This window comes from Porites lutea, chromosome 7 (genome assembly GCF_958299795.1).
Source record: "Porites lutea chromosome 7, jaPorLute2.1, whole genome shotgun sequence".
NCBI classification, from domain to species: domain Eukaryota; kingdom Metazoa; phylum Cnidaria; class Anthozoa; order Scleractinia; family Poritidae; genus Porites; species Porites lutea.
Window position 1 is genome coordinate 3,336,664 of NC_133207.1, and position 21,621 is coordinate 3,358,284.

General features: G+C 39.4%; 1 protein-coding gene across 2 annotated transcripts; it reads right to left on the bottom strand.

The window, feature by feature from the left end:
- Nucleotides 1-6,918: 6,918 nt before the first annotated feature.
- Nucleotides 6,919-19,443, bottom strand: LOC140943186 (inactive rhomboid protein 1-like). 2 transcript variants are annotated; one of them, XM_073392254.1, is made up of 9 exons: nucleotides 19,307-19,443; nucleotides 17,843-18,264; nucleotides 16,381-16,493; nucleotides 15,191-15,353; nucleotides 13,623-13,737; nucleotides 12,636-12,705; nucleotides 11,013-11,097; nucleotides 9,823-9,952; nucleotides 6,923-8,742 (listed from the first exon to the last, which is right to left on the bottom strand). In XM_073392254.1, the coding sequence occupies exons 1-9, from the start codon at nucleotides 19,341-19,343 to the stop codon at nucleotides 8,432-8,434; spliced, it is 1,446 nt and encodes a 481-aa protein (XP_073248355.1). In that variant the 5' UTR covers nucleotides 19,344-19,443; the 3' UTR covers nucleotides 6,923-8,431. The 2 variants fall into 2 exon arrangements, with proteins under 2 accessions (XP_073248356.1, XP_073248355.1); XM_073392255.1 differs by lacking the exons at nucleotides 9,823-9,952; nucleotides 11,013-11,097 and having other exon boundaries at nucleotides 6,919-8,742.
- Between the last annotated feature and the right edge of the window lie 2,178 nt (nucleotides 19,444-21,621).

Below are 21,621 nucleotides of genomic sequence, written 5' to 3' on the forward strand. Positions count from 1 at the left end.
GGCCATCGGTTCAAGGAAAAAGAGAAAAAAAACTAGCAACATTTTTTTACACTCTTCAGTCTTGTCACCTCTTGCCATAACCAAGAGCTGATTCTCTTATATTGGCTTGCATGCAAAAACACGATTTAAGCTTAAGTACTTATTATCGCAGCAGTGAATTAAACTATAGAGTACACATGAATACTTCTTGGTGGAAGCCACACCAAGTGAAAAAAAAGATAGAAAAAAAACAGTAATTGTTTGCTTCTGACTGACTTAAGAGCATGAGTTTAGGCTTTAATTCAAACGTCATTCGCGGACAACTGTATAAAAGGGCAAAAACTAGGAGGTTTAGTCAGTCTTGAAAGAGGACGAACGAGGAAGAGTGCAGATGTAAGTGCCAAGCCAGAAGCCTCCTTCACCCAATAAAATAAGTTCAGGTGTAAAATCACAGTTGGAGAGGAGATTGCAAATTGTTTTAGAGAAACAAGCTTACCTTTCGACTGTGAAGCTCACTGACAAGCTGCGTTTGGATACCTTTTCGTGAGACTTGAATCCTGAAGAAGGAACACACAAATGAGCAATCCGAGGTGTGCACCTCATCATCATTCATCAATTTAACAAAACCTGTTTTCACCTGCTAGTCCACGACGGAGGGGCTTCATGCTGGCTTTTGTGTAAAACATATGTATGCGTGCCTTTTTGTTAGAACGGCAGTAATGTAGCCACTCAATACATAGAAATATTTGCTTTGTAGACTTAAAGCTAAGGACTGAAGTGTGGCTCTTTCTTGTGGAGAACAATAAGTTCACCGTTTGGAATTGCTTTTTTCATTAAACAAACGTACTTCTGAGAGTATAAAAATTAGTATCGCTGTTCTAATAAAAGCATACACGACAGGAAAACGGAGATTTCCTTGTATTTAACAAAGCAAATGAGAATTACATCGCAGTGGGTTATTTTGATTCACTTGAGATTGGTCGTATAAATGATGCATGAATTGGCAGCTGAAGGAGGCTTTAATTAATTGTAATTAATTTAACGTCTAAAAGGCTAACTAAAATACTTTGCTTTACCTCGGACTGCAAAGTCGAGTTAAAGCCATTTAGCTGCGGGCCAAGTACATTCCACCCCCGATAAACTGAGGAACTCAAGCGATCTTAACGACTTTCAGGTTATATAGCAGGTTCTCACCTTCTTTCAATGGACAAAGAAAGCACAAGCATGTCAGAAATAACAAAACTTTCAGCTCGACGTAGGAGTACGGTGTCATTTACTGGAAAATGAACAAAACATTAGTATAGAAAACAGCCTTCAACGGGAGGATTTTGGGCAAGGCCAGGATTTACGACTGCGAAATAAAGAAGTAACGAAGTAACACTAACGGTACGGCTTACAAACTCTATGAATTTTTAATATTTGGTCTGGCACAAGCTGCAGTGACTGCAGCAATACGGACATGAATAGGATCAACATAATTCCGGCCAGGAAGCGGCCTGTCCACTGCAACATTAAAACATTGTAATAGCAAAGTAATTTCTACCGGATTCAATTTTTGTGTGCAAACTACTGGAGCGTCGCTTGCTTGCGCCGAGAGAGAAGAGCGTCACCAAGACGGTGTTTTTCTAGCGGTGTAACCCGTAAACCTTTTACGCCTGTGCCGGCTATGTTCAATGACAAGGGTGAGGGTACCGGTTAAAAATGCAATATCTTTCCATGATACGGCTGAAATATTACACACCAGCGAAAAGGGGGGGGGGTACTAAAAAACGTTTTGTACGGAAAAGCTCCGGTCTGACCCCTTATTCTTTTATATACTATTTTTGGCCCCTGTAAATATTGCACGCTACTCCTGCTTTAAAAATCGGCGGCAGTGCTACAAACTGTACAAGAATTATGGGAATAAAAATGGAATAAAACAATACCACAATTCGAACGCAAGAGCCACAGGAAGATATTAGGCAGTTTTAGCAGCAACGACGGCGACGCAGTTGTCCCTTCCGTAAACGGTCGCTGCCATTTTTAATTTTTGACCTATTATTGAAAGCGTTTCTATTAAAAAGAAAGAAAATCGCAACCTAGGATCGAACCTGAGGCCCGTTTCTCGAAAGTCCCGATAATTAACGGGCCCGGTAACCTGTCTCGGTTTCCATTAAAGATCGAGGTTTCAATAGTTTTGCATCTAACATGATAAAACTATCAGTTAACGAAACAAAATGGAGTTGTTTGCCAGCCAGGACCCGCGCTCTTATTCTTTTTATTTCGATTTGAGTATTTGAGTTCGGGCCCGAAAAGTTAACGGGACTTTCGAGAAACGGGCCCCAGGACCTTGAAACCGGACCTTTCGTATCCTAATCTCTCTCCCTTACTACTACAGTACCACACCGACCCGCCAAAATTCCGAAAAATATAAGTACATACACTAGCTGAGCAAGCAGTCTTTCTTAACTGTTACATCAATAACAGGTGACCCTAGCCATAACTTAAAATGTAAATTCAACTTGGGCTTCAACTTCAATTCGTTCTTTCTAAGACAATTAAAAAACGTATTATTTGCCTCATTATTTGGGCGTCGCCCAAATAGGGTAATCGAGTTCCCTTCTTTTGATTTAAAGTTGCAATAGGCACACAATACGTGCAAACGTAAACAAGCCAAGTAAACAAGCTAAGCGACGCGAATATCTGCTGCGCGGTGTCACAACACAGCATTTATCTTCATTACATACGAGCCCACAGATAACACGCAGCAAACAAATCGGCAATAGAAAACAAACTTTTTGGGAAAACAAGGTACACTAAGTGAAACAAACTATAAAATAATATAAAATTTTCCATTTGGAAAATGATCGTCCTCGCGGCACACGGTGTGAATGGTTTGGCTTATTACCAAGCGTTTGACAATATTTTTGTCAGTTGTCCAGCGCCAAAGAAGATGTCACGCAGAATTCCATGATCTCGTGCATTAGATAATTAAGGGTAACACTGAATGATGCATATTTTGGCAAAACGATGCTGGAGCACCCCTCCCCTTCTCCTTCTCTTCTTCCTTATTTTTCCCCGCTCTCTGACTTTGGCTGCACTCCATGACTCTGAACGTCTGAAGCAGGCCAGCAAACCAGTCTTACCTGCTTGGTATTTTAACTTGCTCCGTTCTGTCCCTCTCCAGGTAGGGGTACAAATCAGTGTTAGTGACATAGCACTGTAAATTACCAGGAAGACCTGCAAAGAATCCAGACAAGATCCACTCCAGAGGGGTAGTGTTGGTGCTTGTACAAATTGCATGCTGCAGATACAGGAATAAGCTCTGCCCTTATGTCTTGAAGTGAACCTTTTAAAATAGAGACATTTGAATCTTTACCAATGATAACGACTACAAGACAAAGTAGCAGGAAGTAGCTTTGCCGAGAAAGAGGTCCCTTTGGTCCATACAAATTGCATTTGGATGAGATATGGCGAGGTCTTAGTCTACCACCAGGCTGTGCTCCAGCAGCACCCGGTGGTCCCTGGTACTTAACTTTTGCTCTTAGGTAACTAGAAAACCTTGTTTTAGTTTTTTTCATAGAAAACATGTGAAATGTTTCAACACAATGACATAGAGAACAACTTATAGAGGTTCACCAGGTTCAGTGAACCATGACTTCAAATAAGACTTAACTGGGTACATTGTACAGGTGAAAATGCTGTCACTCGCATTTCACTGTAATTTAATTAAGACAATTTAGAACAATGTGAGATGATTTAGACCAAAGGAATTGCAACAATACATGCCGATGCTATCGGATTCAGACCAAAAGGGCCGCCGAATGGACGCTGGGCATTGGCTGGTATCACTGTTTTTGTGGCATGTAAAGGTGTGAAGAAGCCTATTTAGATTAAAGGCACCAAATACCCCCTACCCAAAAAAGAAGACATAAACCCGTATTACAGTCAACTCCCTTTATAGAGGACACTGTAGGGACCTCGATTTAGTGTCCTCATTAGCGAGAGTCCGTAATAGAGGGAGTATATTTCAGTCAAACCTCTGTAATTTGTTTTTGCTGGGGATTTAGCTACTGTCTGTTTCATCAGGGTGTCCGTTATAGCTGGGTGTCTGCAAGGTGAGAGCTGACTGTACTTTATCTGATGTCTCTTGGCAGTTTGCCAGAACAAGGAAGAGAGTGCATTCTAGAAGAAATCACTGGCTTGGGATTTAAGCATTGTACTCAAGCTTGATTTTATGTTGATAGACAAGCTTGATGGTTGCTATTGGCTCAAATTTCTTTGAAGTTAGCGCACTTTAATTTATTGCCTGAGAAACACTCTACACCTTGACACAGGAAAGCTGGTAGCAGTAAACAGCTGACACTTTGCAACAAACTGGTTTGCTGTGAAATTATGTCTGGGGAATGAGCACAGAAATTCCATACTGAGAATGTGTCACATGCCAGATCTGGGTAGAGACATGTCATCAGTATGGAAATTCTGCACTTGTACCTTGACCTGGAAAAATTTTTGTTTTCCCCTGATCGTGGCAACCCTGTCAATGTATAACAGATAGGCAAACAATTATTGTTGGCTCCTCTTTGTGATAGTTTACTTTATGGGCTGCCCAAATATCAGATCTGTAAGCTACAACAAGTCCAGAACACTGCCACAAGACTTATTATGAACACTAGGAAGTAAAACCGTATCTCGCCAGTTCTCTTTGAGCAACATTGGTTGCAGGTGTTTTATCGTATCTATTTTAAAATTTTAACACAGTAGAACCTCGATAACTCGAACTCAGATAACTCGAATTCCCCGTTAACTCGACCTAAATTTCCATTCCCAGCTGATCAAAATTTCACAGAAATTTACCCCAATAACTTGAATTCCCTGCTAACTTGAACTGTTTTTAGTTTCCCTTCAGAGTTTGAGTTACCCGGGTTCTGCTGTAATTACTTTTGAGGTCATACAGTGTACATGGCATGTCACCTAGCGATTTAGCCAGCATAAGGTCCTGTTCGGCATATTCATTAAGATTGCACCACTCTGTTGTTTTAGAATGTCCTGAGGGGTGCATGTTGGTAACTTTAGGCGCTGGATGGTTCTCTGCTACCACCCCTGCATTGTGGAACAGCCTTCCCCTGCATATCCATGATATTGAATCACTGGGCGAAGACATGTCAAGACATATCTTTTTTTATTATATAGACATGAGTGTTTTACTGGAAAATATACCACTTGTAAAATTCATAAAAACTGCATCCGGGACCCGAGTGGTTTATTTTCCATAATTTCACACGTGAGTTTATCGATGACGTAATGTCGGCAATTTCCCTCTAGTATTTTATCAATGTCTTTTTGTCTATATAATAAAAAGAACATTACACGGCGGCTTGAAGATGTGAATTTTATTTTCGAGTGGCAAAAACAATATTTTATTCACTTGCTGCGCTTGTTTAGTAAAATATTGTTTGGCCACTCGAAAATAAAATTCAAATCTTCGCACCACCGTTTAATATCCTCTATAGATTAGCTTTTACAAAGTTTTTTAATGTATTTTTATCAGCATTTTTCCTTTTTATCAGTTTTATCTATCATAGATTCATTTTATAAATTTAACAATTATGAAGAAAATGTAAGGTGCTTTTGATCATTTATATGTTAGAAGGCGCTGTAGCAAATTAATAAACCATAATAATAATAATAATAATAATAATAACAATAACAATAATGAGAGATTATTATTATTATTATTATTATTATCATCATCATAATTATCATAGAAGGAACTCTAAAAATTCTCCAAGCTGTTACCTATTCACAGCAAAATTGCAGGGAGACGGGTGAGGGGTAGGGATGTAAATTGTCACTGACTGACCTCTCCGTACAGACCGTACACGGTAAGAAAATCTTGCAAGGAGATATACAGTGGAAAAAATGCATGTCAGGAATTTTTTTCTGATTCTGCAAAAGAAATTTCAAGCTTTGTGGTATATACAGTGATTTTCCGTTTCAGTTACAAGTAGCGTCCTGTCGTAGGATGCCACTTGGTGTTCAAAACTCGTGGTCTCGAATGTCTCAAATATATTTGAATTTCACTTCGCTGTGCAACCGGTACCATTAACGCTTTTCCCCAAACACATTTAATTCAAATAAAACAGATGAGAACCTTACCTCTTTTCTACGTATCGTCAACTTGGTATAGGTGTATACAATAGTTTATAAACATGACACGTGTTCGAGCGATCTGTAGTGACCACGTAAATTTGTCCGACCACATCACTCTACATTTGCTGAATGATCCACTTCTTCTTACCATTTCGAACATTAAATTCGGCGGCCCATAAGACCAAAGTGGAAGAATAACATTAATAATCTACTTTTGCTATGTCGAATTCACGGAAAAACATAGAAAACGGAAAGAGGGGAGAAAACATCGGCGAGCAGGCGAAGAAGAAGAGTTCACCTTTTGTGTAACATGATAAGCTTCTCAGATTACGTGACGTCGGTCCAGAAGCGGCTACAGTTTCCCGCTCAATTTTCCCGCCATTATTTCGCCACATGCCAAACACTATCAACAGCCACAGGAACCCCAAGTAGCCTGCGCCCCAGGCGAAACGTTACTAACCGATTTACTAACCGAGGTTAAATCTGCGACGTAGGCTAGTCCCAACGAGCCATATTATAATTAAATCCATCGTTTTGCTAGTTCAAGCGTGCAATCTTGGCCAAGGTCGTCTTCTTTGTTGTGTGTGTTTTTGCGGACCATGTTGAAGATAGGCCCATCTCGCCCGCTCAGGTAGCCAATCAGAACAACGTATTGGCTTCATCAAGCCATATAATAAACTCGGTGAATAACAGTAGTGGAGAATTTTTTGGTGGTTATTAGATTGCCCTACCGATTACAAAGAAATGGATAAAACCGCTCACCAGTACAATACAAGGGGAAAATGTTTGACATGAAACCATACTTATTTTATAATAGTATGTTTATTTCTATTCAAAAATAACTCAGCTACAACTATAAATACGATAGTTTACATTTTCAATAAATTAATCGGAACATATTCTCTTAGTTTATGCACCGATTTCCTACCGTGACCTTTAATTCACCAAAGTGTGAGAAGAAAAACATTCAGTCAAGCCTATAATGAAATCACCAGTTTCACTGGGGGTAAGCCCTTGTCATAAATCAAAATAAATTATATCATTTGCTCATGGTTCATCAGGCAAGCTCGTCCCTTGGACTTTTCCCTAAGAAACGAGGAGAAGGCGAGGACGCTCAGCAGGTGATAGGCCATTAGCTAGGGTTAGAGATATTATGCTCGAAACTTTGAGGATGCTTTTGAGCGTCACCCTCAAAACAACAGCATTATGCCTAAAATTATGCTCGCCTGATCTCGGCTGTATTTGATGCCCTTTTCCATCCCCGCAGACATGAATAAAACATTTTATTGTATCAGTTACAAATTTCGAACTGGCAGCCATGATGGATAGACGAATGGCCAGTCTTAGCAGCCTGACAAAATGATGCAGCGGTGCAACAAGACATTGAAAGTCGCAAGCAACCCTTTGAATATGTTAATCCTCACTAAAAGCACTTGAAAGTAAAAATTTCTCGGTACAGTTATGTAATTATCATTATTTTTTCAGTATCATTCTCTTTACGCTGAAAAAAATAGCCATTATGCCGTCATTATGCTCGATGCTCCGACTATAACATTATGCCCCCCAAAATGTCAAAATTATGCCGAGATAATGTATCTAACCCTACCCTGATTTGAAGTATAGCGTCATTTTTTACTACTACGAACAGAATCTATTTCGTTCTCCCCTTTTCGCATTTCGACATTTTTAAATGTCGTAATCGCAGCAAGGTTTAAATTACAAACACTCTGCTGCTGAAATCGCGAGCGTGGCTAGGATTTTCCAAGGGTATGCAAAGTTTTCCAAATCCGGTGGGAATCCTTCCCCGTCGCCAAATCCATTTGTTTTCACGCGTGTGATTTGATGAAATTCAGTTTGCGTTTCGTAGCAGTATGCTAAGATTGCCGACGGAGGATATATCGTGTTTTGCAAGCAGTTATCGCGGGCCGCAAAATCGGGAAAAAACACACTGCATTATGGTTTGAAAATTAATTGAAGGAAGTTCAAATATTTTTCCGCTTAATTCCTCTGCTTTGTTTTTCTATCTTACTTCTGTTTATTATTATATTTCTATATTTTTTTCACTTACGAATGCGTCCTTAGACTTCGAGCAGTCTCTCCTTTTTGTTAGTCCGTTGAGCGAAACGAGCGAGACACGAGAATGACCAGACAGCTGACTGAAGACGCGAGACGGGCCTTTCTTCTCGTCTCGCGGGTTCGCTGCTCGACGCTCACGCATGCGTGCACTCCTCTCACTAAATCTCGGAAGGGAGACTGCTCGCAGTCGAATGCCTACTGACGTACAGTTAGCTACGACTCTAAACATTTTCGTTACATGGCGTCAAGTTCCATTATCTAAAAAACCGTCAGAATTCATACTCGGGCAAAAATGGTCCTTCTTGTATGGCACGCAATCGACATAATGGCACCACGAGCAGAATGTTCTGGGGTTCTTCACCAAGAAGAACAAAACACACATACCAACCAATAAGATGAGAAGCAGTGTTGTAAAAATCGCCTTTACACAGCTGTTTACTGCTAAGTTCCTGCAACGATAATTCGTGCGCGGAAGGAGAGCCAGTGAAGCGAACAGTCCGAACAAGAAACCACCAATGTGCACAAAGTTTCCAATGTATGGTAAAGTACCCAAGGCTAAAAAGGGGAATTCATCATCAGTTTACGAGGTATAAATGTTCCTTACGATAAGGAAGAATCATCAGCAGCTGTTGGATTCGGTTTTTAATGACATCAAGAATTATGAACTGAATTATGAATTTTAACTTTGGGGAGCACGGGATGGCACAGTGGTGACAGCACTCGCCTCCCACCAATGTGGCCCGGGTTCAAATCCCGGCGTCGCCGCCATATGTGGTTTGAGTTTGTTGTTTGTTCTCTCCCTTGCTCCAAGAGGTTTTTCTCCGGGTACTCCGGTTTTCCCCTCTCCTCAAAAACCAACATTTTAAATTCCAATTCGACCAGAAATCAGTAGACAAAGAAACACTTAGTGGATGTGCTACCTGTAACTCGTTATTTATTTTATTTTATTTATTTTGCAGATCGAAGAGGAAGAGGGTCGGCGGGGTTGACACCCTCCAAAATCTGCATAATTCTTCATTCCCTCTTATACAGCGGCCTGTAAAATAAGTGACTTTAAAAGGGCAGGGAGCGACTCAAAATGAAGCCACACACTTACTCTTAATTTGGCAAAAAATTAAATAGGCCATCTCCGAGTTCCCCCGGGCCTCTGTTTCAAAACGAGGGTAGGTGCTCAGCCTTTGATATGGAAATCATTTTTCATTCTCATGCAAATAAAACTCATTTTCACAGGAAAGGTTGTGCACCTAGCCTCATTTTGAAAGTGAGGGTTTTTGGAACTCGGAGGTGGACTATTCCGGAAGCAAAACGTCTGCTACAGGATTTAATGGAACCAAAACCAATTGTGGAATTGCACACATCAGTTTCAGTCAACCTACTGATGAACAGTCACGACATACAAATATTTCCAGCAATAGTGGTCAAAACTTTGCAGTGAAACTTGAGTTTTCGAACACTCTGTGATCATTTCGGTGACCTAGGCTGCAGTCAATCACAAGGCTAATGAGAAACTGTGGTCGACGCTTAATGCAAGAAAATCTGTGTACAACAGTATTGACTCTAAGAGAGACTTTTCAGATGATGGTATTATTCAGAGTGATTCAGTATTCTTGTTTTGCAGGTTGTTATTATACTTACCAAAACTGATCAGTACCACGCCTAGCAGACAGAGCACTTCACAACAAGGCCGCCTCACTTCATGTCTTAGTTGAAGCAGTTTAACAATCAGTAAACCAATGAGTCCAAACAGTGCACCTGACGCGCCAACCTTCAAAGAAAACAGTTGCTGCTGTCACCGGCAAAAAAAATCATCAATATCGTTTTCAAAATGCCATGAAAAACAAAACGTACCATTCAACAGTAATGCCATGCAAAAGGGTTTCACTCGTCGCAAACAAGTTTACCCGGTAATAAAGACTCGATGTTAATACTATGAAGAGCTTTAAAAATAGTTTTTTTCGTCTGTTCATTTTGCATGTTACTGCACGATACGGTCGTTATGTCAGCCCAAAAATGACCTGCTCATCACTAGAATTCTAGGTAGCTTAGTGGTTAGAGCATCCAACTAGTGTCTGGAAGGTCGTGACTGTTTAATAGACCTTTTTACCGATACGGCGGCCATGTTGAATTTATTAGATTTAAGGAGTATTATGGGATAACCAGGGGGCACTTACTCACATTTACGCGCGCTTTTCGGGCAAAAAGAGAACTTCAGTGTATATTTCTAAGGAAAACGGCGATCATTATTACATCCAAACACGGCACAACGATCTTTTTTCCCATAACAATCTTTTCTAGGAAAACTTAAAAAAGATTGGCTCAAAAAGCCCGCGTAAATACTGATGCGAGTACATCAGATCGTGCTCATGCCAATTGGGCATCCCATAATACTTCTTAAATCCAATTAATTCAATATGGCCGCTGTATCGGTAAAAAGGTCTATTCCAATCTGGAACTCAGAAATTTCCTCTAGGTTCTTCTCTCCACACAAACAATTTTATTTACTAAAAGAGGTGATTAATCAAAAAGGGGTCATCGTTTCTTTCGTTGTTTCTTTCTTTTTTTCCTTCTCCAAGGCGGCATAGTGACCAAGATCAATTTTTTTCCTAACAATATCCATATGTTACCAAGAGAAATGGTTATGAGAGTTAATAAAATGATCACCAAAGAGAAAATGCTTTGATCTTCTACCAAATTCTCTCAACTTATTCTTAAGGAAATGTATAAAGACCAGTTTTGAGAATTTGTATGTGGATATTGGGGCTTAAAGGGTTAAAGGGAATTTCGGGTCACTTTTAAAACTCTGGGTTTCGACCAAATGGACTCACCTGTGGACTAAGAGGGTTGAATAGTCCACAAAATAAATTCCCACCAATTCCACTTATCAAGTATATCAAGCATATACGCACAGTTCTGTGAACAAAATCAAATAGTTTAAGGCATTTCCAGGGCGAAAAGTTTTCATTACAGAAGAAAAAGTTGAATTCGTCCATAAATTCATCCATTCATAGTTCGAGACGTAGCAAAGTTAACATTGAACTTAATAACTTAAGAAGTGAGGAATATTACGTTGAACCCATTGTTGATTATACCATCACCTCCACTGCTACGCGGCCTTCGAAATAAAACCACTTGGAAAGAGATTTCTATCAATCTACGGATACAAACAGCGGCGGCAGCTTATGTGGAAACTAAGCAGTAAAAAAACACGGTTCATTCCAAAACAGGAACGATACATTTAGCTCCGTAGATGTCCGTATTTAACATTTAACTACCATAATAAGAGAAGTTAAGGAAATGAAAGTGACAGTAGTAGTAGGGTGCAGGGGTGCGCACTCCCCCCCCCCCCCCCCCAGATGACCTGTGGCTTTCCAATACAACTGGTATTATTATTATTATATATTTTATTGGTGTTGAAGTAAAACACTGAGACGGGGGTCGAATAATTTTTGTAAAACGCCGTAAAATGGTAGTTAAAATGGTAGTTCCTCAGTTGTGATGTGTACCCCGTCCTGAGAAAAATCGCCTGGATCGCCCCTGGACTGAGTTCAAGCCACCGACAGCTGTACGTTGAAGAACATAACGGTAATACAGAAAGTTTGGAAATTGTATCTAACAATCAACCAGCCACAAAGGCGAATTTTCGCCCGGTTGAAACGTCGGCGTGCGTTTAGTTGTTCCATTTACACGGAACCACCTTAAGCGTACAAAGATTTAGATGCCTAGCCGTTCAAACTTTCGTGTGAACGGAGCAAAAAAGTATACTGAATCCTAACGCGTGAACGAATGTCCGGTCAAATGAGGCCCGGTTTACCAGGAGGGAGGGTAACCCTGGTTCTAGGGTTACCCTAGGACTCGCATATTTCTTCTTTTTTCACACGACGTGTTTACAAGGCAGGTAGGGTTACCCTAGCAAGAGGGTTACCCTACCTGCCTTGTAAACGCTCCGCTAGGGATAACTCGCTTACCCGGGTCAACATTCCGCTGTCATGCGTGACCAAAAATCGTGCCAATTTGAACGGCGTTATCCAATTTCTGAACTTAATTATAATCATTTAAAAAATAAAACTTTATTTTCTGTCTATGATGATAGTATTTTCCCTTTCTATCGTGAATTTAACGTGTTTTTCATAGAGAACTTCAAGATTATTTCAAATCTTGGGCAGTAACACTTACAAGGAATGTCATGCATGACGAAACACGTCGGCAAAGCTCACTGAAAGCTGGTAAAGTTGACCCGGGTGATAGGGTAACCCTACCTGTGAAATTTGGTTGTAAACCAGGGCTAACTTTAACCCGCTTGCTAGGGTAACCCTCTCTCCTTGTAAACAGGCCCTTATTCAGCCGGTCGATAATTTGTGTGAACTCAGCCCCAGTTCAAATATTCCTTCTTACTGTTTCACGTTCCTTTTCCGATTAGGTGATTTCTAAAGAGAGATCTGAAGACCTACCCAATTTCTCTCTCAATCAGTATTCCCACTGGAATCTGGAAGAACAGATTGGTGACCAAATGAATGATACCTGACAGAGAAAAAACAAAGATGGAATTCCAATTTTAAGTAGTACATCTAGAGACAAGAGTACAAGTTTTATCTTTAAGTATGGAATATTTATACTTACGTGATCCCGCCATGAAAAAGGACCACGACAGAGGCAATAAAGGTGGGGGGAGGAGAAAAACAGAAACAACTAATGAGTTTCTTTCTGTAAAATTTGACAATTGCAAAAAGTCTGCCAAAGAGCTGGTTTATTTGAATGGAAAGATCAGGAGCCCACAACCAAAAACAAGCAGCTTCCATGTTCTCGTTTCATAGCGATTTTATGGACCAGGTTATGTTAAGAACGATTTTGGCGCCAATTTATAATCTAGTTTAAGTCCCGCGAACCAGCTGTCAGCAAAACCCACAGACCTGAAAATGGTCATTTTGACGTTTTAATGACGTTTAGCTTTCTTTTACCCACATACACAAAACAGAGTTTCCATTTACGCGGGAAAATGTGCTCAAGTCTAAAACTAAACAGGTCTGTGGAAACGCCTTAGCCTGTCATTGGAGTTGCCAGCTCTGTTCATGGGTTTCTGGTAGGCTTTCCTCCATTGATTCAAAAGTTGGAGGGACAATTAATCTTGTAATAATGTGGACAAGGAGTGAAGGGTTAACCAATAAGAAGAACGTGACAAAAATCAGTCTCTAGCAATAATTTGTAAGTTGATACAATCAAAAAAGTTTAACTTCTTAAAAGTTTTGGGAAAATAAGTCTTCATATCTTCAAGTGCTTTAACTTGAAAGAAATCACCAAAAATCTGACTACTTTTCTACATAATTGCCCTCATGTGAATTCTCTGTTAAATAGAGTATAATTTCAGTTGCGATAAATTATTGGAATTAAAATCTTCTATTTTCGGTGGCATGGCTGAAAATTAACCAAATCAAACTTACCAAGATGTAAGAATATTGGAGTGATCAGCCTGTACCACTGGTGACCAGAGGTCTTGTCTTTCCCTTTAGACATTGCACAAATCCCTTCCAGGCAGTTCACATCTTTGCACAGAAGCTATATCATTTTGAGCGACAAAATAAAGCCTAAACTTTTTCTGGTAAGTTGATGTTTATGGGAGTTAGTCAAGAACATGCTTCATAATATATACCAACTCTCTTGGATTATTCAGGAGTCTGGATACAGAAGAAACCTCCCTTCTCTCATTGCCTTTGGCAAAAGCATTAACCTCAAATTTTCCAAAGTTACAGAGAAATCGTGCTTTTCTGATTTACATTATGGCTCACCTTTCCCATTTTCATACAGCACATCTTCTGCCAGTTTGTTATTAGCTTAATGGCCCAACTGGGACAGGAACATAATGGTGAATTTACTTGTGCAATAGAATTCTGAGAAAAAGTAACCTAGTTCCTTAATGCAGTAACTTGCACTTAAAATGGCCTGCTTTTTTAAGTGACTAGCATGATTAAGTTCAACTTTTGACCAAGCTTAGCTTTGAAAAAAAATTGTGGGAGTGAGTTCAGAGCCACCTTAACTTTTTTTAAAATTCATGGTTGCCCTGAATTCACTCCCAAATCTTTTCTAAACTAAATGAAAGGATAAATTTTGAAATTCTGACTGCATGGAAAATTTGCTTATGTTTTTTTTTTCAACAGGTCATACTGTTGCTATGGTGACCTGATATGTCAAGAAAGTGACCAGAACTTTTTTATTTTTACGAAAGAAACAATTGACACAGAGTGGTAGTTAGGTGATCCCCCATCAATCAAACATATAACGTGCTAAAAATGCTGGAATTGAAATTGTTAGAAGAAGCCAACTTTAGCCACGCCCAATGCTATGTTTTGCCTAGGCCTTTCCCGATTGCGCTGAGCACCTTTTGAGCACTTTTTTGAGTTTGGAGCACTATTTTGCATTTTGAGCACCCTTAAGCACTTTTTCGCACTTTGGGCAACATTTGAGCAATATTTCACATTTCAAGCAAATTTCGAGCAACATATGTCTTCTAAAAAATTTTAAAGCAAAAACTGTGTGTCGCTCGCAACGAGAATCGTGTTCCAGGTCATAAATTTGAATAACTAATGATGTTGTCAAGAATAAAAGACCGTTGTCATGGAAAGGCACGTGGACTTATCCTCACTGAGCGTGAGAAATGAAGTTTCTGATTGGCTGATGTATCATGCGTGTGTCATCTCAAATGTCTAAATCATCTGATGCTAGCACTGCTGAATTTATTTACAATTCGTAACCGGCTTTAGTTTTTTAAAAATATTATTGTTCTATATTCTATTAACCTTTCGTAACAACCTGTCGAATAACACTACGCAAAATAGATTGTTAATTACTTCAGTAAAAATTAACATATTAAGAAAAGCTTAGAGGTAACTGTTCACAACTTTTAGCACTTTTTGAGCACTATTTTGAGATTTTGAGCACTTTTTAGCCATTTTTGCCAGCACTTTTTTAGGATTTAATGAGCACAATCGGGAAAGGCCTAGTTTCGCCTTACCTTGTCTTTGTGCCAGTGACCTCTTTGAAATGAACACTTTGACTGGGAAATCACTTGACACTGGCAGTACAGACCCAGACAACAGGGTCTGAGTGTTATGCCATGGGTACAATTCACACTATTGGAACTACAGTTCTCGGAATCAATGACCACACCCGGACAGCTGAAATACACAATTCAACAAAATAAGAAACAAGTGCCCCTTTCTTTGTCATCAAACTTCCCAGTAGCACAATAAGAAGTCATAAAAATCATAGCTCTCCATGAACATCAGGACCAATTTGCTAAGAGCAACAGGGTCTCATTCATAGGCAGATTCAGTAATTTTTTTTATTGGAGCAGTCTAAACTTGTGCACATCACTGAAGCTATTTTGGGGCTATTAATAAATATATTATTGCACCCTTCTTGGAGAAGAAATATTATTTTCAAGCACACCCCAAGTGATTCTTCAGTAGTACCAATTTCAGTTTCTAAGCAATTACATGCATTTGGTTGGAGGGGAACAGACTAAGCGGACCCTCCCACCCTACAACTAGCTCGCGAAAGCAGCCGTTTTCCCTCGCTCCTGGCCGCTGGGGAGTTTTTGCGAGGAGGAATGTCTGCGACTCAGCGACACAAATTCCACACTGATGACATCAAATCTGTCCAAAATCCAGTCAGAAGCACTGATTGGTTGACAGAGTAGTTATATTGTTTGAGCTATTGTTCACAAATGACAGACAAACGGCCCCAAAGGTCAAACGTAAATGCGATGAATCTCTAACAAAACAGTCAATATTTGTGGAATATAGTCTTCTCTAGAAGAAGCATTTGAGTTTTGCTGGGGCTCATTCGCAGATGAATACGTCAACACTTTACAAAAATTGACCAGGAGAAACGTAAAATTGAACAAATTTGCATTTGGAACCCCATGACTATCAGATTTATTAAGTAAACATTGATTTACATCATCAGTATGGAATTTCTGCTGAATTTCTTTTCCTCCACGCAAAATGTCCCCAGTGAAGAAGAGCTAGGAGAAACACAGCTGTTTTCGAAGGCTACTCAGGATGGAAAAAAGATAAAATTCTGTGTCAGAGCATATAGGCAATCAAGTAATAAGACAAGGCCTGAGGATGTTTCTAGTATCTCATAACTGATTCAATAAGCTTTTTGCAATCATTAAAATTACAAAATATGTCACCGTACCTTGCATTTTTCATCATTCCACACTCCCCATTATAGGAACAGCATACAAAATCACTCTCATTCTCTTCTATTGACTTGACTCTATTTTCAATAACTTCCAATTTTTTCATGCACTGGTAAAAGTTAATACATAAAAAGTAAATCAAATATCAATAAATGCAATTAATAATTGTTGCTGAAATTTTGTACAAAGGAATGATCAACAACATGCAGTTCCAGAGATAAAAATTCTGAGCAGGAAGGGCCAGTGTCAGTAAGCACAGAAATAGTGGGTGGATCCAGGAGAAAATAACAGAGAAACCTTCTTTAGGAACACTTTTTCATTTTTTCTTAATTTAAAAGCATTTTATATAAACAGAGATTTGCCACAGTTATCTACTTTTGGAAGTGGAGGAACATTTAAAATAAGCTTGACCCAAGTTGGGATATCCTGAATCAAAAAGAGGCGACCCTGTGTTGATTTAGCTTTTATTTCTATTTCACCAGCCAATGCCCTCCTGAGTCATGGCAGGATAAAAAAAAAGACACTGAAGTGAGGGTATAGGTGCGGCTCTCTTTGTATGCCTTGAGTTAACGGAGGGGCTCCTTAGAAAAAAAATTTCCTTGGCACTGCAGAAGGAGTGGGACCCAGGCATTGATCCACGTCCAATCCTCCTATCATTCTAGAATTCTTGATTCCATCGCGAGGATTCAAGCCCGGGGGGGGACTTCCATATGAAACAGACGGGGGTGATTAGGGGTGTAAATTTTGGATTTTAGTCTCGCTTAGGGTGTTCTGGGCAAAGCTCCAATATTTTAAGCCGCCAAGGTCTCGTTTAGGGTTCTGCAAAGAACTTGAGATTTATGGCAATGCTTTCAAAAACTACTTTTAGATAAAAGCATTCGATGATTATGTCTTTATATCATTAAAACTCATTGCATGTCGTATTTGTGAGTTTTTAAGCGGTCTCTTTTAGGGGTCAAAATTTGCTTAAGCCACGCCCAGATTGGTCTCCTTTAGGGGTCACAAAAAGCTTGAGCCACGCCCAGATGGTCTCCTTTAGGGGTTAAATTCAAAATTTCCGACAAGCATCCCCGTCTGTTTCATATGGGAGTCCCCCCCCCCCCTGGGATTCAAGATTCCAGGTACTCAGTTCTGGATTCTTTGTCAGTGGAATTTAGATTCCAATTTTTTAATGGAATTCTGGATTCCTTGACCTGTGTTCATGATTCCAAAGCCCAGGATTCTGGATTCCACAGCAAAAATGTCCCAAATTGGAGATTCTGGATTTCCTTAAATGGGGCAATACATCCTTTTATTCCCCTTTGGATTGTATGTCCTATGTGATTTTGCACTTGCAGAATTCAAAAGAAATTTTACCTTGAGGCATAAGGCATCAAGGGCGAGTTATCATTAAGACATTTAAGAATAACAAACTTTGACACCATTGTGGAATAAGTTTACTTTTGCTAATAAACTTACCGGTCCAAATTTTGCACCTACAGTCACAAGAAAGGAAGAGTTGGGACCAATGAATCCATTGACACCAGAGTACCTAAAGACCTTTTCCTTGTGCATTGAGCCATTATTATTATTTGCTATAAAGCCAAAAGTGTTGACTGATTCACTCATAACAAAGGGTGTAAAACTAATATCTTCAATTCCACCAGCCACACAAATGTAGATGATAAGTGCACAGTGTACAATTGTCACCACAATTATGAATAATGGCCGATGGCACCTTCTTAGTGGAGGCGATTCGTCACTGGTGACGCTTATTTGAGTGTCTACAGTTCCTGATCGTGAAGACCGTTTTTCTGGCTGTGGAAAATTATCACCACAGTAGCTATATACAGAGTATTCAGAATGTTCATCATTACTTGGTATCTGGGAGTATCGTCGTCCTAAAAATTGACATTGATAGTTGATTAAACCCATGTGATACAGTTTATACCTAATTTAATAAAAATTTAAGGTTGCTTTGGCAATTTGTCACTGGTAATGGTCACTGGGCTTTCGGCATGCTGAAGTCATTGCAATGATTAGCCTGCACAGCAGGCGCTAGGAGATTGGGTACAAGAAAGAACGGGCGCGTGCGAGGGAGACACGCAAGTAGAGCATTACTCCCTCATGTGCACTTGTTAATTCTTTCTTGCGCTCATTTATTTTCTAGTGCCTGCTACGCAGGCTATGCAATGATTAGCTGGAGTGACCACCAAACAGTAGCTTCCCAGTGCGCAATTGCTTAATGCCCAAAGCAACATTTATTGGATCAAGTGGTAATAAACCACTGTATACTTGAATATTGAGTTGACCCGGCATACTTAATCAAATATAACGATATCAACAATTAACAACAGGTGATATAAAAAAAAGCAACAGGTTTAATTAGTTTGCATGCACCATAAACTCCCCTTACTCTTAACGAATTAGAAAGAAAAATTCAGCAGCAGTTCTTGAAAGGTAATCAAGTTGAAATATCAGTGGAGTTCTGATTTCCTTTGGTGAAATTTTCAGCGATGTAACTATATTCATTGTATAAGCTACCTTTGTCATGTTTCAGATTTCATGTTTCATCATGTCATAATCATGCACACCCTACGATATCTAAAAGAATCGATTATTCACGTACTCGTCTCTACTTCCGGTTGATAGTTGGGTCACGAGACGGAATAATAAGTCGTTTTACGTGCACATTCATTTATAACACGCATGTAATTAGAAGGCGCGAATTTTTTTCGTTTATTTACACTTTTTCTAAGTCCAATACATTAAATTAACTATACTGATGGAAGTTAATCACGAGTATAGTTGCAACTCCGTTTATAACTTCTTTCCTTCTTGATTAGTTTCAACTCTCTAAACAAGCTGCTTTGAAACTTGCAGCACGTATAAGAAACTTAAGCTTATATATTATAAGCAACATAAATTTTTGTCATTTCTTACCATTAGCTGAATGTCTAAGGAGGGGTGTTCTTTCCATTATTATTTAAAGGTCTTTAAAAGGCTTCCTCTTCGAACGCATATTCCCACCTCTCTCGACACTTCTGCCTTGCAAAACTGAAACTGTATCCCCTGCTCTGCGCATTGCAGTTTCGATTTCAGCGCGTCTCGGAGAAGACTGGGCCTCATGTAAATAACAGAAATACGTCAATACTTAACGTCAATACACTGTAGGTACCTCCCGGCGGGGGGGGGGGGGGGGGGGGTACTCCCATACATTACCTATACGGGTATGTGCCGCCCAACGGGGTCGTGATTTTGAAGCTCCTGATTTAGAACCGGGTATCCATTTCAGAGGCGTTTTCTAGAACGGGGTATAATATTTCGAACGCACGAAAGCTCCAGTTTTGTAAGCAGCCATTTGAAATTATTCAAGGACAGATTGCTTTTAAAAATACGGTTCAATGCGTTAACAAGCAAACTGTTGTACTCTTTGCACCTTAGAACGGAGTATAAAAACTGGCCCATTTCTAGAAAGGGGTATCACTTTTAGGGCGAATTCTAGAACGGGGTATCAATTTTACGGGAATTTTTTTTTAGAACGGGGTGCCAATTTGGATTCCCGGGCGGCACATACCCACCCAAAAAATACCCAAGTGCCCCCCCCGGGAGGTACCTTAAGTTAGTGTCCTTTGTAGGGAGAGTCCGTTATAGCGGGAGTTTATTTCAGTCAAATATCTGAAATTTATTTTTGCCCGGAATTTATCTGCTGTCCGTATTATTTGGGTGTCCGTTATAGCGGAGTGTCCGCAAGGCGAGAGTCGACTGTAATCAACAGCGTCATCAAAAGCGGAATACCGTTTCCACGCCTTTTTTTCACACGAGTTTGCTTTAAATTCTTTTCTTTCGTAGCCAGTCAGATGTCTAAAATCAAACAAAAGAGAAAAAAAAAAAAAGAGTTTTACCCCCACCTACCTACCCCTCCCTCAGCAACGTCGCAATTTTTCGTACCCAGTCTTTCGTACCTCTGTTGTCCTGATAACAGCGTCATTTGGTCACGGTTGTGAAGGAATTTTTCATGCTTTCACGACTCTCTGTTCGCATTGAGCTTCTTGTTTTGACCAACTGAGTTCTTGAAACAACGATGAAAAGACCTCTGGTAAGTAAAGCACGCCTTGTTATAATGTTTCAAAAACATAGTGGAGCATAGCCACGGAATTTTTTTCGCGCCACAAACCAAATGCAACAATTTATTGAAATTGAACTGAACATTGAAATTAACCTGAATTCTGCGACGCAATGTACAGTTTCTGGATAATTTTGTTATGAATACTTCAAGAAATAATTTCCCTCAAGACGTGTCAAATTTGTCAAACACACTCGTAACCTCAAATATTCTGGACATTTTTATTTTAAAAAGTACTATTCTATCAGATAATAATCTGAATCTTCAGTTAAGCTATATGAGTTTTGTATAAAAGATCGGTTTTGTACGGTTTTTTTATTACTTAAAACAAATTAATTTTTAATGCAGACGCTTTTCCATCGCTGCCGATGTTCATATTTAGGGTCATTATTATTCTGCTACTTTTTTGTCATCTTGCATTGGAGAGCAAATAATTAACTATTTTGGACAAATAAGACTTAACTTTACATGCATATTAAAGACTGGATTATTTTGTGTATTTATTATTCAACTTTGAAACTGAAACAATCACGAAACTATTCATGAAAGAGTCATTCTCACCACTTGCACAATTCCCATTGTACACCATGACTTCAAAATTTAAATTCTGCATAACCTTTGGTTTTGATTTCTCCTGGGTATTACAGTCATCCCAAGAGAACTTGAAGACAATGTTGGGGGCAAGCAAGGTTTATTTGAAATTCACAAGTAGTGAGTGCAGCAAATTCTGGGAGTGGCAAAATGAATAACTGATTTGATACTAGAATATACTTTAAAATTCAGTATTGATGGTGGTACATGATGCTGGAATGATAAATAATTATTCATAACAGTCGCTCAAGATCTCAAGTGTTAATCTCACCCCTGCACTTGTCTTGTGTTCCCAAATGAAAGCACCCAGTTTAGGCTTATATAATACAGAGGGGTCTATTAATTAAAAGAGGCCTTGTTGTGTTAAGGGCTCAAATTTTGGAAGGGCTGATAAATAGAGAGACGTATTTTGGACTCTTCTGCAGTACGATTTCTTGACTTTGCTCTCTGGAAGGTCTTTTGGATAATATTTTAATTTATTACTATTATTTATAGTGATCAATCAGTTAGCCTAAATGCTCATCTCCAAATCTTAAGTGTT